General features: G+C 39.4%; 2 protein-coding genes across 2 annotated transcripts; both read left to right on the forward strand.

Moving 5' to 3' along the window:
* The first annotated feature begins 1 nt into the window (after window position 1).
* Window positions 2-12,567, forward strand: mterf4 (mitochondrial transcription termination factor 4). Its single transcript, XM_079820264.1, has 4 exons — window positions 2-53; window positions 2,168-2,549; window positions 5,892-6,076; window positions 10,439-12,567. The coding sequence occupies exons 1-4, from the start codon at window positions 27-29 to the stop codon at window positions 10,841-10,843; spliced, it is 999 nt and encodes a 332-aa protein (XP_079676390.1). The 5' UTR covers window positions 2-26; the 3' UTR covers window positions 10,844-12,567.
* Window positions 12,568-12,752: 185 nt separating this feature from the next.
* On the forward strand, window positions 12,753-13,703 carry LOC307128565 (putative G-protein coupled receptor 148; the record flags this gene model as incomplete). Its single annotated transcript, XM_079820476.1, has 1 exon — window positions 12,753-13,703. One exon carries the CDS (start codon window positions 12,753-12,755, stop codon window positions 13,701-13,703), a length of 951 nt encoding a protein of 316 aa, XP_079676602.1.
* Between the last annotated feature and the right edge of the window lie 547 nt (window positions 13,704-14,250).

The following is a 14,250-nucleotide window of genomic DNA, read 5'->3' on the forward strand; positions in this document are numbered from 1 at the left end:
CGGGGGTATTTTGACGCGGCACAGAAATGGGTACACATGCATGCAGAAAACAGGTGAGGAAGAAAATGATAAAAGAAATGTATCATAGATTTAGATACTAGATTGAATGTTCTACAGCTGCCAAGAAACTATCTCGAGGCTGCGAACTGTGACTTTGTATCGAGTAGAATCCGCCAGTGATTTGCTGGTGGGAACCAGAGTAGCAATTGTGATCAATCGGATTATAAAAATGGTTTAATAGCGTATTTAGTATTATAACCGTATATGTGATTGCTAGAAAATCTCCTAAAACGACATTAAGACTAAAATAGTTTTGCAAGAAACGTCTTCCTCGATGCTTAGAAGTGCAAGGTCACAGTCATTCATACATAAACTATTCTCTAATTGTTTTTTTTTTTAGCTAAAGCTGGTAAAAAAAAATAAGTTCCAGTACCCTCAACACATAGTTGCAGCATCTCAACAAGCACATACCTGCATATTTGTCACGATGAGAATTCTAGGTACAGTTATGCTAGATTAGTTTTCTTTTCAAGTTAGTTCACAACCCGAGCCATCTCTTAAATTATTTCTTTTTTTATTTATAGGAAATTTGGAATGTAGAATTTTTAGTTAATTTCTATATCATTTTCTGTACTTGCTATTTATTGGGTTACACATTTGTCATTTTAATAAAATTGCTTCGCTTTTTTATTTTATTTTAAGTTTATGTATTTAAATTGACCTTTTATATATATTTGGGGACTTGATCCACTAAAAACCAAAAAATCAGAGAAATGTGAAGAATCTTATTCCTGAGAAAGGCTGACATACCCCCGGTTTCACAGGCAGTCTAGTCCCAGGCCAAAATGCATGTTAGAGCTGTTTTAACTGAGAGCAACTTACACTGACATATCTTTAAAAAAAACTATGGTTTGTGATTGTTTCTCATAAGCTGTGTTATTTTAATGTTGTATGTATAATGTACGTTGTAATTGTTTTTAATTGTGTAACTTTGCTGCCTCTTGGGCAGGACTCCCTTGAAAAAGAGGTTCTTATGCTGCCTTCACGTGCTATCGGAAATTTGATAATTCCGATTTCTGAAGTCGTGGTTACGAGCTCATTGCATTCAAGTTTCAGAATGTGAGGGCGTTCATGTGCAGTTTTTACCTAGGAAACTCATATTTACGATAATTCCGATAGCACGTGAAGGCAGCATTAATCTCAATGGGACTCTCCTGGTTAAATAAAGGTTAGAAATAATTATTTATTTATCTCAGTGCCATTTTGTCTAAAGACGCACACCAGTAATGTTTTTTCTATGGCACGTTTATAAAAGTTACTTAAAGGGATAGTTCACCCAAAAATGAAAATGACCCCATGATTTACTCACCCCCAAGCCATCCTAGGGGTATATGACATTCTTCTTTCATACGAATATACAACTGGAGTTATATTTAAACATGTCCTGGCTCTTCCAAGCTTTATAATGGCAGCCTAAAATTTGAAAACCAAAAAAGTGCATCCATCCGTAATCAACACGGCTCCAGGGGTTAATAAAGGCCTTCTGAATCGAAAAATGTATTTAGTTTGTGTAAGAAAAATATCCATATTGAACACGTTATAAAGTAAAATATCTAGCTTCTGACAGACCGCCTTCTGTATTCCGTATAAAAGCGTTACTGGCATGAAAAACTTTACTTTATAACGTGTTAAATATGGATATGTTTCTTACGAAAACCCATCGATTCGCTTCAGAAGGCCTTTATTAACCCCCTGGAGCTGTGTGGAGCATTTTTATAATGGATGGATGCACTATTTTAAGCTTCAAGTTTTGGACTGCCATTATAATGCTTGGAAGAACCAGGACATATTTTAATATAACTCTGGTTGTATTCGTCTGAAAGAAGAATACACTTAGGATGGCTTGAGGGTGAGTAAATCATGGGATAATTTTCTGATTGTATTCATCTGAAAGAATGTCATATACACCTAGGATGACTTGAAGGTGAGTAAATCATGGGATAATTTTCATTTTTGGGTGCACTATCCCTTTAAATGTCCCAATGTAACTAAGGCCTAGTCCTGGCTTAATCTAAGCCCTGTCTGTGAAACAAGAGGTTTATTGTGCACCACAATTTGGCACCATTGTGTATTGAATTGAACAGCATTTGCTTCCTCTGTCTCTCAGATGGTGCAATGGATGTGGAGATGGAGTTTTTGTCCTGTGGCTGCGAGCAGAGGTCATATGCCGTTCTGCACCACACAACAGGAGCCCCATCAGGCGAATCCATCTCGCACCGGTCAGGTCGCCCACAGTCCTGTGACCCAGCTCACCCTGTCCTCTTTGCTTGAGATGGGCTTCTCAGAAACTCAAGCCGAGAAGATGCATGAAGGTGCAGTGAAGAGCCGTGGGAAACATGTTCCGTCTGTTCTGACAGCACTGTTGCTCCTGGGATTAAATCCCTCCAGTATCCTGAAAATAATGCACAAGTGTCCAGAGGTATATTCACTGAGAGCTGCAGACGTACAGCAACGCATCGAACGTCTGAGGAAGATGGGATTGGTAGAAGGTGATGCATATTCTATGGTAGCAAATTACACTTCTGTTCAAAATGCGGGGTCAGTAAGTTTTTTTTATTTTATATATATTAATCATTTTCTTCAGCATGGATTCATTATATTGATAAATACTGACAGAAAAGACATTCATAGTTGCTTTTTTATTTCAAATAAATGCTGTCACAGTTTCCACAAAAATATTGAGCAGCACAACTGTTTTCAACATTGATAATAATAAGAAATGTTTATTGAGATCAGCATATTTCTGAAGGATCATGTGACACTGTAGACTGGGGTTATGATGCTGAAAATTCAGCTTTTCCATCACAGGAATAAATTACTTTGTCATTACTTTAAATAGTAATAATAGTTAGCAGTATTACTGTTTTATTGTATTTTTGACCATATTAAGACAGCCTTGGCAAGAAGAAGAGAGTTCATTCTAAAACATTTGATCAAAATCTTGCTGACCCCAAACCTTTGAACGGTGGTGTAAATGTATAACAAATTATTGAAACATTATTTGGAAAATATTTACTTTGCATTAAGTAATATTTTTCCTTACTAAAATAAAAGATAGACATTTTTGAATTCAACTATCAGTTATTTTAACTATCATATACAACTTTTTAGAATAAATATTGTTCCAAAGCATTTTAAATCTTAAAGGGTTAGTTCACCCAAAAATCAAAATTCTGTCATTTATTACTCACCTTCATGCCGTTCGACACCCGTAAGACCTTCGTTCATCTTCTGAACACAAATGAAGATATTTTTGTTGAAATCTGATGGCTCAGTGAGGCCTGCATAGCCAGCAATGACATTTCCTCTCTCAAGATCCATTAATGTAATAAAAACATATTTAAATCAGTTCATGTGAGTACAGTGGCTCAATATTAATATTATAAAGAGACGAGAATATTTTTGTTGCACCAAAAAAACTAAATAACGACTTATATAGTAATGGCCAATTTCAAAACACTGCTTCATGATGTTTTGGAGTGTTATGAATCAGTGTATCGAATCAGTGGTTCGGAGCGCCAAAGTCACGTGATTTCAGCAGTTTGGAGGTTTGACACGCGATCCGAATCAGGATTCAACACCCTGACTCAAATTCAGATGCGAGTTATATAATTAATATAGTTATATTAATATAACTAAATGTGTTATATAGTTACTGTTATAATGTACAATATTATATATTAATTCTAAAGCACTATTATAACAAGGTAATGTTTAGATGTTAATTCAATCCAAATATATTTATTATTTATTTTATTGTCATCTCACACATGGATCTGCATTCAATTAATTAGCATCAAACAAAAAATATAATCCTTATTCTTAGTGAATAAAGATTACTTATTAAACAAAAAGATTGCACAACCACAAAATAGGTGCCGATGTGCACTAAGTAGGTTATGTAAACCACCATTAAACAAAAGGAGGAAATAGTATGGCGCACTTGTCCGTTTTCATGGTTACTCGTCGATTCTGGGTTGTCTGAACTTGCTCCCGGGCTCGTTTTTGGAACCACCTCCAGTAGGCAAGGTTTGGGTTAATCAACCGAGAGTTCAAGGTATTAGTTAACCTGGAATACCCCCCCAGGTATTCAATTAAAGTGCCAAGATATATTTCCTTCCCAGCAGAGGTCCGGACAATACTTTTTTGGGAGAGTTATAGCCTACATTTCCATCGGGGCAGCCAAAGTAGTGATTTTTACCAATATTTACCAAAAAAAAAGTAAAAATTTCTCCCAACTAGATATGAATATAAAAAGGTAAGATCATATGTTTTATCTGGCTATGATAATAATTTAATTTATTATTATTTACATTCAGACCTACATTTATGACACAAATAAAAAATACTGGGGGTGCAGGGTAAACCGTCTAAAGGCCTCAACTTTTCTCAAACCTGGTTTAGTCAAATGGCCAGTTAACTGAATGACAGATAAAATTGCGTTTTCTACAGCGTTTTATTGAAAGCATCTATTTTGCTGCACTCCGTGTTTAAAATAACCGCATCATCTTCATGTGGCGTTTTATGTCTTTAGCGGGAGAGAGAAGCAACGCGCACAGAACTGAAATGGCTTGAATGAAGCACGTTTGCTTATTATACGTCAGCTGATGCAAAGAGGTGAATTTATATCTACATAGACGAAAGCCCCGGGACGGGTTGTGTCGAGCCATTCGTTAGTCTGGTTGTTTGATGAGAAAAATATGAAATGTAGCTGCAATAAACGCTTTAAGAATCCGTACAGCTGTAGCAGCGCAGGACTTTTATTCTGCTGTGCGTTACTGAGGAAGAACCAGTGACGGAATAGTTTGATCTTCGGCTGACCAATCAGCAGAAAGGGGCGTATAATTCCCGCCCACGTGTAGAAATCGAATATTCAAACTGTTTATTCATTTTTCTACCTCTGAACGAAAAATCAAGCCGAAATCTAGTTGTTTTTTTCTTGAAAAAAAAACATTTTTCTACTTTCAATATTAAATTAAAAATTGACTGAATGAATGATACACGGATTAGACACCTTCAACATTTTCTCACATTATCACAGTTTATCCGCTGTAGTTGAGAAAATTGTAATAAAATATGACGAACTCAGACTTAAACTGTGTCAGAATAAATTCATCTTGATAATGTCAGATAACTTTGATAGAAAGGTATGTAATGGATTACAATCAACCAATCAGCTGTTCAATTTAAGTACACAATTGGATAATACCAATTTTGGTCATCCAATTACCAAGCAATGCTTCATTTTGTTCAGTCTGTGGTGTAAAAGGTCGCATTAGCAATTAAAGACAAAACATGGTCAGGTCAAAGTGTCTGAATAATTTTGGTCCTAAATTTTTATCAATTTTACTGGTAGAAAGACTGTCCACTGTATAAAGAATTGTTGGGTATAATATGTCACAGTTTACTCGATTTTGCTATCCTCGCTTACATAAATTAACTATAGTGTCCTGCACCCACTAGTAAACAATTATATCTGGTGTCTGAATAATTTTTGGTTTGACTGTAGCTCGAAAAGATCAATACCACAAACGACCCTGAGCATTTGTGGTGTGTACTGCTCCATTGTTTTGATGCGCTGCTCACTTTAAACTGTAAAAACTGTAAAATGGCGCAATTATATCCCACGGTCCGGATGGAACCAAGCCGGGGTCTGGAATCGGGAAAGGCGAACGAGCTGGGACTCAAACCCCGCATGTCAGAATGCTTCCCACAAGGCTATTCGCTGTATTTTTTTCAAGTACATTTTGTAATATTTTTTTTATGGACTAACGCATAGACCCCAGTTTGAAAACCAGTTAGGTTGAAATCTGTCTGAAATCTGTCCACAGGCAGTCTGCAGAGGATGATCAGTTACTACCCTAAGGTCATGGTCCTGCCAATCAAGAGGGTAAACATGGTGTCCCGATTGCTCAGAGAGAAATGCCACTTCACCGTCCTACAGGTCACAGACATCCTCAAAGAGTCACCTGAGGTTTTGGAGGAGGATTTGGCCCAGGTGGAGTACAAATTTCAGGTACGACCGGCATTACAGCTGCACAAGTTTAAACCATTCTTCACTAAAAGTTTCCCTTGCTCTGATGACTAGGCCTGTCGCGATAATCATTATATCGACTTAACACACAATATAGGGACATGACCATGATACGTTTTGGTGACGCAATATATTTACCATTGTGTTTACATGCATTTTGTTTGTTTACATAAAAATGAATTTCACAAACATTCTAGTCTCTGTCATCGCGTCTGTGTCAGAGGCAGGGCTCAGGCAGCTCCTCCACACACACAAACACAGAAAGAGAGAGAGAGCAGACAGCGACAAGGAACTGAGCGTATGCAATTACCTGCGTCTGTCTTTCTTCAGGTCAGGTTATATATTTGTGAAAAAAATCAGTTTGCCATCAGTTGACAGAAGATAAAGCGATAAAGATAAGCATTATATATATTTGGTGTAGTATCCTTTCAACGTATTAGAGGATTTCCCATGACTGTTCAATGCATTGAATCAATGCCATTGATCTCTATGAAGTGAAATATCAGCTTCAGCATTAACCAGGTGATGCGTTGATCATTAAAGGTGGGGTAAGTGATATTTCAAAACTGCTTTAGTAAAGTGTCTCAGGCCGAGTACCAAAACAAACTTAGAGCCAATCAGCTGTAAGGGGCGTGTCTACTAATGACAAGGAGAAGAGAGCTCTCAGTGCACGTCATTATTCAAAAGACATGACACAGGAGGACGGACATTAGCCGAGCGACTACAAAAAAATCCAGAAAAGCACATTGTCTGATTTTTAAAGAATTTATTTGCACATTATGGTGGAAAATAAGTATTTGATCAATAACACAAGTTAATCTCAATACTTTGTTATATACCCTTTGTTGGCAATGACAGAGGTCAAACGTTTTCTGTAAGTCTCCACAAGGTTTTTACACACTGTTGCTGGTAGTTTGGCCCATTCCTCCATGCAGATCTCCTCTAGAGCAGGGATGTTTTGGGGCTGTCGCTGGGCAACACGGATTTTAAACTCCCTCCAAAGATTTTCTATGGGGTTGAGATCTGGAGACTGGCTAGGCCACTCCAGGACCTTGAAATGCTTCTTACGAAGCCACTCCTTCGTTGCCCGGGCAGTGTGTTTGGGATCATTGTCATGCTGAAAGACCCAGCCACGTTTCATCTTCAATGCCCTTGCTGATGGAAGGAGGTTTTTACTCAAAATCTCACGATACATGGCCCCATTCATTCTTTCCTTTACATGGATTAGTCGTCCTGGTCCCTTTGCAGAAAAACAGAGTTTTTACCAAAAAGTTCTATTTTGGTTTCATCTGACCATATGACATTCTCCCAATCCTCTTCTGGATTATCCAAATGCTCTCTAGCAAACTTCAGACGGGCCCGGACATGTACTGGCTTAAGCAGGGGGACACGTCTGGCACTGCAGGATTTGAGTCCCTAGCGGTATAGTGTGTTACTGATGGTAGCCTTTGTTACTTTGGTCCCAGCTCTCTGCAGGTCATTCACTAGGTCCCCCCGTGTGGTTCTGGGATTTTTGCTCACCGTTCTTGTGATCATTTTGACCCCATGGGGTGAGATCTTGTGTGGAGCCCCAGATCGAGGGAGATTATCAGTGGTCTTGTATGTCTTCCATTTTCTAATAATTGCTCCCACAGTTGATTTCTTCACACTGAGCTGATTACCTATTGCAGATTCAGTCTTCCCAGCCTGGTAGAGGTCTACAATTTTGTTTCTGGTTTCCTTTGACAGCTCTTTGGTCTTGGCCATAGTGGAGGATGGAATCTGACTGTTTGAGGTTGTGGACGGGTGTTTTTTATACTGATAACGAGTTCAAACAGGTGCCATTAATACAGGTAACGAGTGGAGGACAGAGGAGCCTCTTAAAGAAGAAGTTACAGGTCTGTTACCCCTTTTCCACCAAGGCAGTGCTAGAGCTAGTTCAGAGCCAGAGCTAGTCCCAGTTCATAGTTGGTTCGACTGAGGAGCCTTCTAAGAACCGGTTTGCTTTTCCACGGGCTGAGAGCCACAACAGAGCCAGGTCTTACGTCACTGTATACGTCTCATCTTTCTCCGCAACGCTAGCGAGGCAGCGGCAGTGTTGCCAAGTTGGGCTACTTCATCACTGTTGCCGCGGGCTGTGTTTCATGTCCGCGGGTTGAGGCGACCCCAATTATGTGATATTTAGCCCCGGGAATGCAAATTTAAGTAGGCAACCATGCCAAAAAACACATATTTTACCACCAAATGTGCTTTTTTACCGGGGAAGCCCCCCTGAAACGCGATTGGGCTTGTTTTGAGTAGCAATTGGGTGGGTTTTGTTGTGAAAACCTGGCAACCCTGGGCAGCGGGAAACACAAACACACCAGGCTTGTTCGAGATGCATCGGCGCTGCGCAGACCGATCCACGTATGATAAAAAACGCATGAGTGAATCAAAAGGAGTCGTGTGCTCTCGCTGGACTCGTTATCATACGGCGATCGGTCTCTGCACAGCACCGCTGCGAACAAGCCTTCCATCAACAATGCAAACGTTGCGTTACTGTTGATTCACATGGCTTTACGATCCTACATCGGCATCAAAACACAACGAAAACACAGCGGATCCAACGCATTCATGCAGTTCGCCGTAATTTGTATAGACGGAGATTACAAACGAGCAGCAGCTGTTAGCTCCATTAGCTGCTATTTCAACCATGGCGGATCTCAAGTTTGTGTTGGTCTTGTTGTCCCCGCCCCCAGCGCCTGACGTAATCGGTTCTTACTTCTAGCCCTGTTCTAGCCCAGCAATGTTTTGGTGCTACTTAAGAACCACTTTTCCTGGCTCGGAGCTGGGGCTTTGGGTGTGGAAACACAAAGAACCGATTTGAAACTAGGCTCTGGCTCCGATCTAGCTCTAGCTCTGCCTTGGTGGAAAAGGGGTATGTGAGAACCAGAAATCTTGCTTTTTTGTAGATGACCAAATACTTATTTTCCACCATAATTTGCTAATAAATTCTTTAAAAATCAGACAATGTGATTTTCTGGATTTTTTTTTCTCATTCTGTCTCTCATAGTTGAAGTGTGCCTATAATGAAAATTGCAAGCCTCTCTCATCTTTTTAAGTGGGAGAACTTGCACAATTGGTGGCTGACTAAATATGTTTTTGCCCCAGTGTATGTTTCCTTTGGTTCCTCTTTTCGTGATCGATATAACCCTCTAATCTTGTCATAATTGTAATATGTTCGTTAGTTGGACTGTTGTGCTCGTGCTATCGAGTTGTTCATGAGAACTGTGTTTGTGTTTTTGGGATGTAAGGGATGACTTTTTCACTGTATATTTGACCTGGATTACCATAGTAACACACATTGCTTTCACTTATTGACAACCTCGGCCGGCTGGCACAGCAGATTCCTCCATAGCTGTTGCCTGGATTACCTATGTGTTAGGCGGAGCTATCAAAATAGGGGCGTGTTTGTATTGGTGATTAGAAATCAACATTGGTTACCAGTAAGCACTTACCCCACCTTTAATTGAGCCTAGTGAAGTGGTAATCAGTTGAATTAATTTCAACACCTTGGCTGCGTCCGAAACCTGGAAAATTTTGCCTTCGGAAGACACATTTCAAGGTAGGAAGAAGGCATCAAGGCCCGTCCGAATCTAATGTTGGCTTCACTTCCTGTCTCCTGAGATACCGTCATCTGATTGAGTTTTAAAGGCAGCATAAATGTATCCTTCGCTGCCTTTGATATCCCACAATCCTGTGCGTTCCATTCTTTCACAGTTGAGTAAGAAAAGAAAATTACTAATGTAGTAATTAAATATTTGCATAGCTCTCACCAAAGCTCTCTCTATTTTGCTGTATATCATTAAACTGTTACACTGCCTCAGAACTCTGTCCGAAATTAGTTTTGTGAGGTGCCTTCATGCACAAACGCTGACTTACCAAGTCATTGCCTGTCAGCTGCATAGGTTTTCGGAGCAGCCCTTGTCATAAATGAGTCAGCGTTTTTAGGCTGGTTTATTGATGACTCGCACATAAAGACAGTCTCTTGCCGCCACCTACTGGCCTAACAATGTAACTGCACTGACTGACAGCCTGTCTAATATCAGCACTTTTGGAAAGCCTCTTGTCCAGTCAGATTCGAGAGTCAGAACTGTTATAAATATAATAATAGTCCAATTAGCTTATTTATATAGCAAAATAACAATAATTATTAGAATATGGCGATAATATCGCACATCGTTTTTTAGAGGGTAAACTATCCTAAATGGTTTTCTTATGACTGTTGTGTGAGCCATTGTGGCTCATTGAAGTTGGCATTTAGAGGGCAGTGTTTGTTTTACAGTAGTTGCAAACTTCACTCGCAGCTTGTTTTTCCACCCGCAGTATGCATATTTCCGTATGGGTGTGCGGCATGCAGAGATGGTGAAGGCGAAGCTGTTCAGGTTGTCTCTGCCTGAGCTGCGGTGTCGTCACTGTTTTCTGGAGCGGAGAGGACTGTACCAGACGCCAGACAAAAAGGGCCAAACACTCATCGTCAACCCCCCGCTCAAAGACGTCCTCTGCGTCTCTGAGGAAACCTACCTGACGCAGGTCGCCATGGCAACTGTAGAGGAGTTCCATGTTTTTTGCAAACTGATGGCAAGAGAGCAGGAGGAAGAAGGGAGGGAGGACGAGTACAGCAGTGATGAGGATGAGGAGTTAGGGGAGGATAAAGATGATGAAGATGGTGACGGACAGCACAGGAGGAAGCATCACTGGAACACTGGTTACAAGAAGGACAGGAAATAAGGCATTTTGTATAAAAAAAAATTCAAAATGATTAAAAACTTTTTCATTCAGCAAGATTCCTCAATGTTTTGTTTGTGAGTACATGGCAGCATCAGATTTGCATAAATAACAATGTTTTGCAAACAATTTGTTTAAGGGACGGTGGTCATGCCAACATTTTTGAATATTATTTGTTTGTTTAACCTTCCATCTCATTTATTGCTTTATAAGCTTTTAGCTCCGGATATGAGGTGCATAGTAGTGTCGAGGGACATTGAGGTAATAACGGTGTTAGTGTTAGTTTATCTGAACGGCCTGTCATGGGGAGGGTCAGCACAATTTACACCAAATGCTGAGTAACCATAGAGAGCTTAAAGAGTGTTAGTGCCGTGCGATCGTTTACGGATCTGTGCGCATCAGTGGAACGCCTGCTCTCTGATAACAACGACAGAGTCGGGAGGTATTGATCTGGGGCCACATTAGTCTAATGGAGGTCTGGATGGAAGCAGAGGTTACTGCACATGTGGATGAGTGGAACAGGTACGTGAGTCATTTGAACAGTTAATCGATTGTTAGTCAAAACATCCATATTTCATTCTTCCTCTGTGGACTGTTTGACGGTAGAAGTGTTTTGTGGACCAGGAACAGAGCTGGAACTGTGTGCCATGTCACAATGTTTAAAGTATTCTTACAGATAAGACTTTTTACCACAAAATAAACACACGCTATTTGCATGTTTAGCTTGACAGACATTTGAAAATGTTGGCATTTGGCCTTGTTGAGAATTTAAGATGAAACTGGCTCATTCAGCTTCACTCAAAAGTCGATTTTTATATATTTTATGTTATCGCTATTAACCCTTACATCTGTGTCAATGTTTTCATGAAAATATGGACTGGCACCCATTTTATGCATTTTTTTCTTTTCTCTTTTTAAACGCAGTACTATCAGGAATACAAAAGAAAAAACTAATCAACTTTTTGTTCTAATTAGAGGTATATTGTTTGGAGCGTTTGTTTTTATTATCTGTTTATCATTCAGGTCCATATACTAGAGACTGGAATGAGATGCATAGAAATTAAGAAGGAGGGGGTTACAATTACAACGATTTACAAAAATAGACAGTTATGTTTGTCAAATTGTGTATTGGGAGAAAAGGTTAATAATCAGTGCTTTATTTGATGACTGGTGCTTATAATTTGTCTGATTTTAATTTTGATGTTGTTCAATGTAACATTTATCCATCATTATTTTATTTTTTGGGGAGAAATTCTGGCCATTATTATCATTTTAAGGGATAGTTCACTCAATCACTCATCTTTTACTCAGCCTCGTGTCATTCCAAACTTTTATGTGATTCTGTCTTCCATGGAACACAAAAGAAGATATTTTGAAGAACGTAGGTAACTACACCATTTTGGTGACCACTGACTTTCATAGTAAGGAAGAAAAAAGAGGCATTTCTCAAAATAGCTTTGTTTATGTTCCACAGAAGAAAGAAGTCATACAGGCTTGGATGAGTAAAAGATCTAAAACTATCCTTTTAAAGTCCAGCAGAAATTGATCGTCTTCTCCTGTTGACTTACTATTGAAACGGGAAGTTTAGCCGGGACATATTGAAGTGATAGTTTCTTTAAAACAAATTGCTAGTTGGTTGCAGGTAATATTAGAAAGTGTATATGTGTAGAGCAGGATGTGTTTTGAATATTGTCTTTCTGAAAATAAAACTGAATTTGCTATTGTTTAAAAAAAACATTTGAATATGGTGCGTGGCCGGATGTACATATTTCTATACTGTATAATGTTTTTCCTGTTTTCTGTAGGTAGAGAAGCTGTATATGTGCTCCACCGTTCCAGTCTCGGCATACAGAGGAGCTATTGTTCTTCACTCCAACTCTTTCTCTCAGTAGTGTGTCGTTGGATTCTAAATATGAATCATTCTTTCATCTTTAACATCTCTGTGGAGTGGCACCACATAATGGAGGGAAGTCGCATGGATCTGTTTCTCATCCCGACGATTCTGCTAACCTCTGTCACAATGCTGGTCAACCCCGTTCTGTCCCTCTGCATACTGTGCTTTCCTTCGCTCCGTCAAGAGACCCGCTACCTGCTCCTCGCTAACACGCTCTTCGCCGACATGCTTTTCCTCACCATAAACCTGGCGATGGTCTCCTGCAACTCCCTGGGCCTTTACATGCCCCACTCTCTGTGCGAGTTTATGATGGTGAGCATGGTAATGACGTACAGCTGCTCAGTGCTCACTGTCACGTTGATGGTCGTCGACACGTATGTGGCTGTACGCTGGCCATTACGTTACAATGAGATTCTCCGACCATCTCGGGCCAAGAAGATAATCATGAGCATATGGTTGATGGCCGCAGTGTGTCCGGTCTCTTTGCTAGTGATGTTTGAGGTGGTGATGGGCAGGAACCAGGAGAGCCGTCCAGTGTGTTTGATCATGATTGCGCTGCTCTCGTTTGAGGAAATGAAGGTTGGCATTCAATTTTACTTCATCATTGCCATCAGCCTCTGCACTGCTCTCATCTTGTACTGTTACATACATCTCTACATCATCACCAAGACTTCTGGGATATGGCGTAGTCGGTATTCCCGGGCGCGTATGACGCTTTTGGCACACACTCTGTTGCTCATGATGTACTTTGTACCTGCGTTGGTCTTTGCAGTCGAGCTGTTTCTTTTAAAGAATAGAACCGATGATGTAGTGGGAGTGTGGATTGACTTAGTGAATATGTGCGTGCTGATGTTGTTGCCACGCTGCTGCACTCCTTACCTGTACATATTTCGTTATCATGATATTTACGAGACTGTCCAGCAGGTGTTGTGGAAGAAGAGACATCAAAGTCAGAGCAGTGCAGCCTAAAAGAGTGGACTTGAAGCTAGAGCGGAGCCACCCTGCAAAATAACTGTATCCTAGTTCCTCTGGATTCATTTGCAGAAGAGTGAATTTAAATTACTCCTGAGCCAAAAAAGAGATCTCAAAAGAAACATTTCATATTTAGCATTAATATTCTATTTAAGCATTTTAACTGACATGAAAGAATATTGCATATATTTACATATTTTTTTATATATATTTTTATTTGTAAACTAAAGATTGAATGGTATGTGCTGTTATTTAGCATAACAAAACTATATTGAGTGCAACTGGGTGAATCTCACAAAGAAATGTCCAAGTCGCATTTTATACCAAAATCAAAAGAAAGATAAAAGCCCCTAAAATTTCTATGTATAGAAAATTCTAATATAACAAATCTAATATCTATAATCTAATATAAGCCTAATGATGCTAGTTTTATGACATTACCTTTAAGCACAATTTCCCTGTGCTAACATCTTCAGAATGACCATTTTTTTGTTTTTCATTATATATATATGTATATATATATATATATATATATATATATATA

Source organism: Gobio gobio (assembly GCF_949357685.1).
Source record: "Gobio gobio genome assembly, chromosome: 6".
Lineage (NCBI taxonomy): Eukaryota > Metazoa > Chordata > Actinopteri > Cypriniformes > Gobionidae > Gobio > Gobio gobio.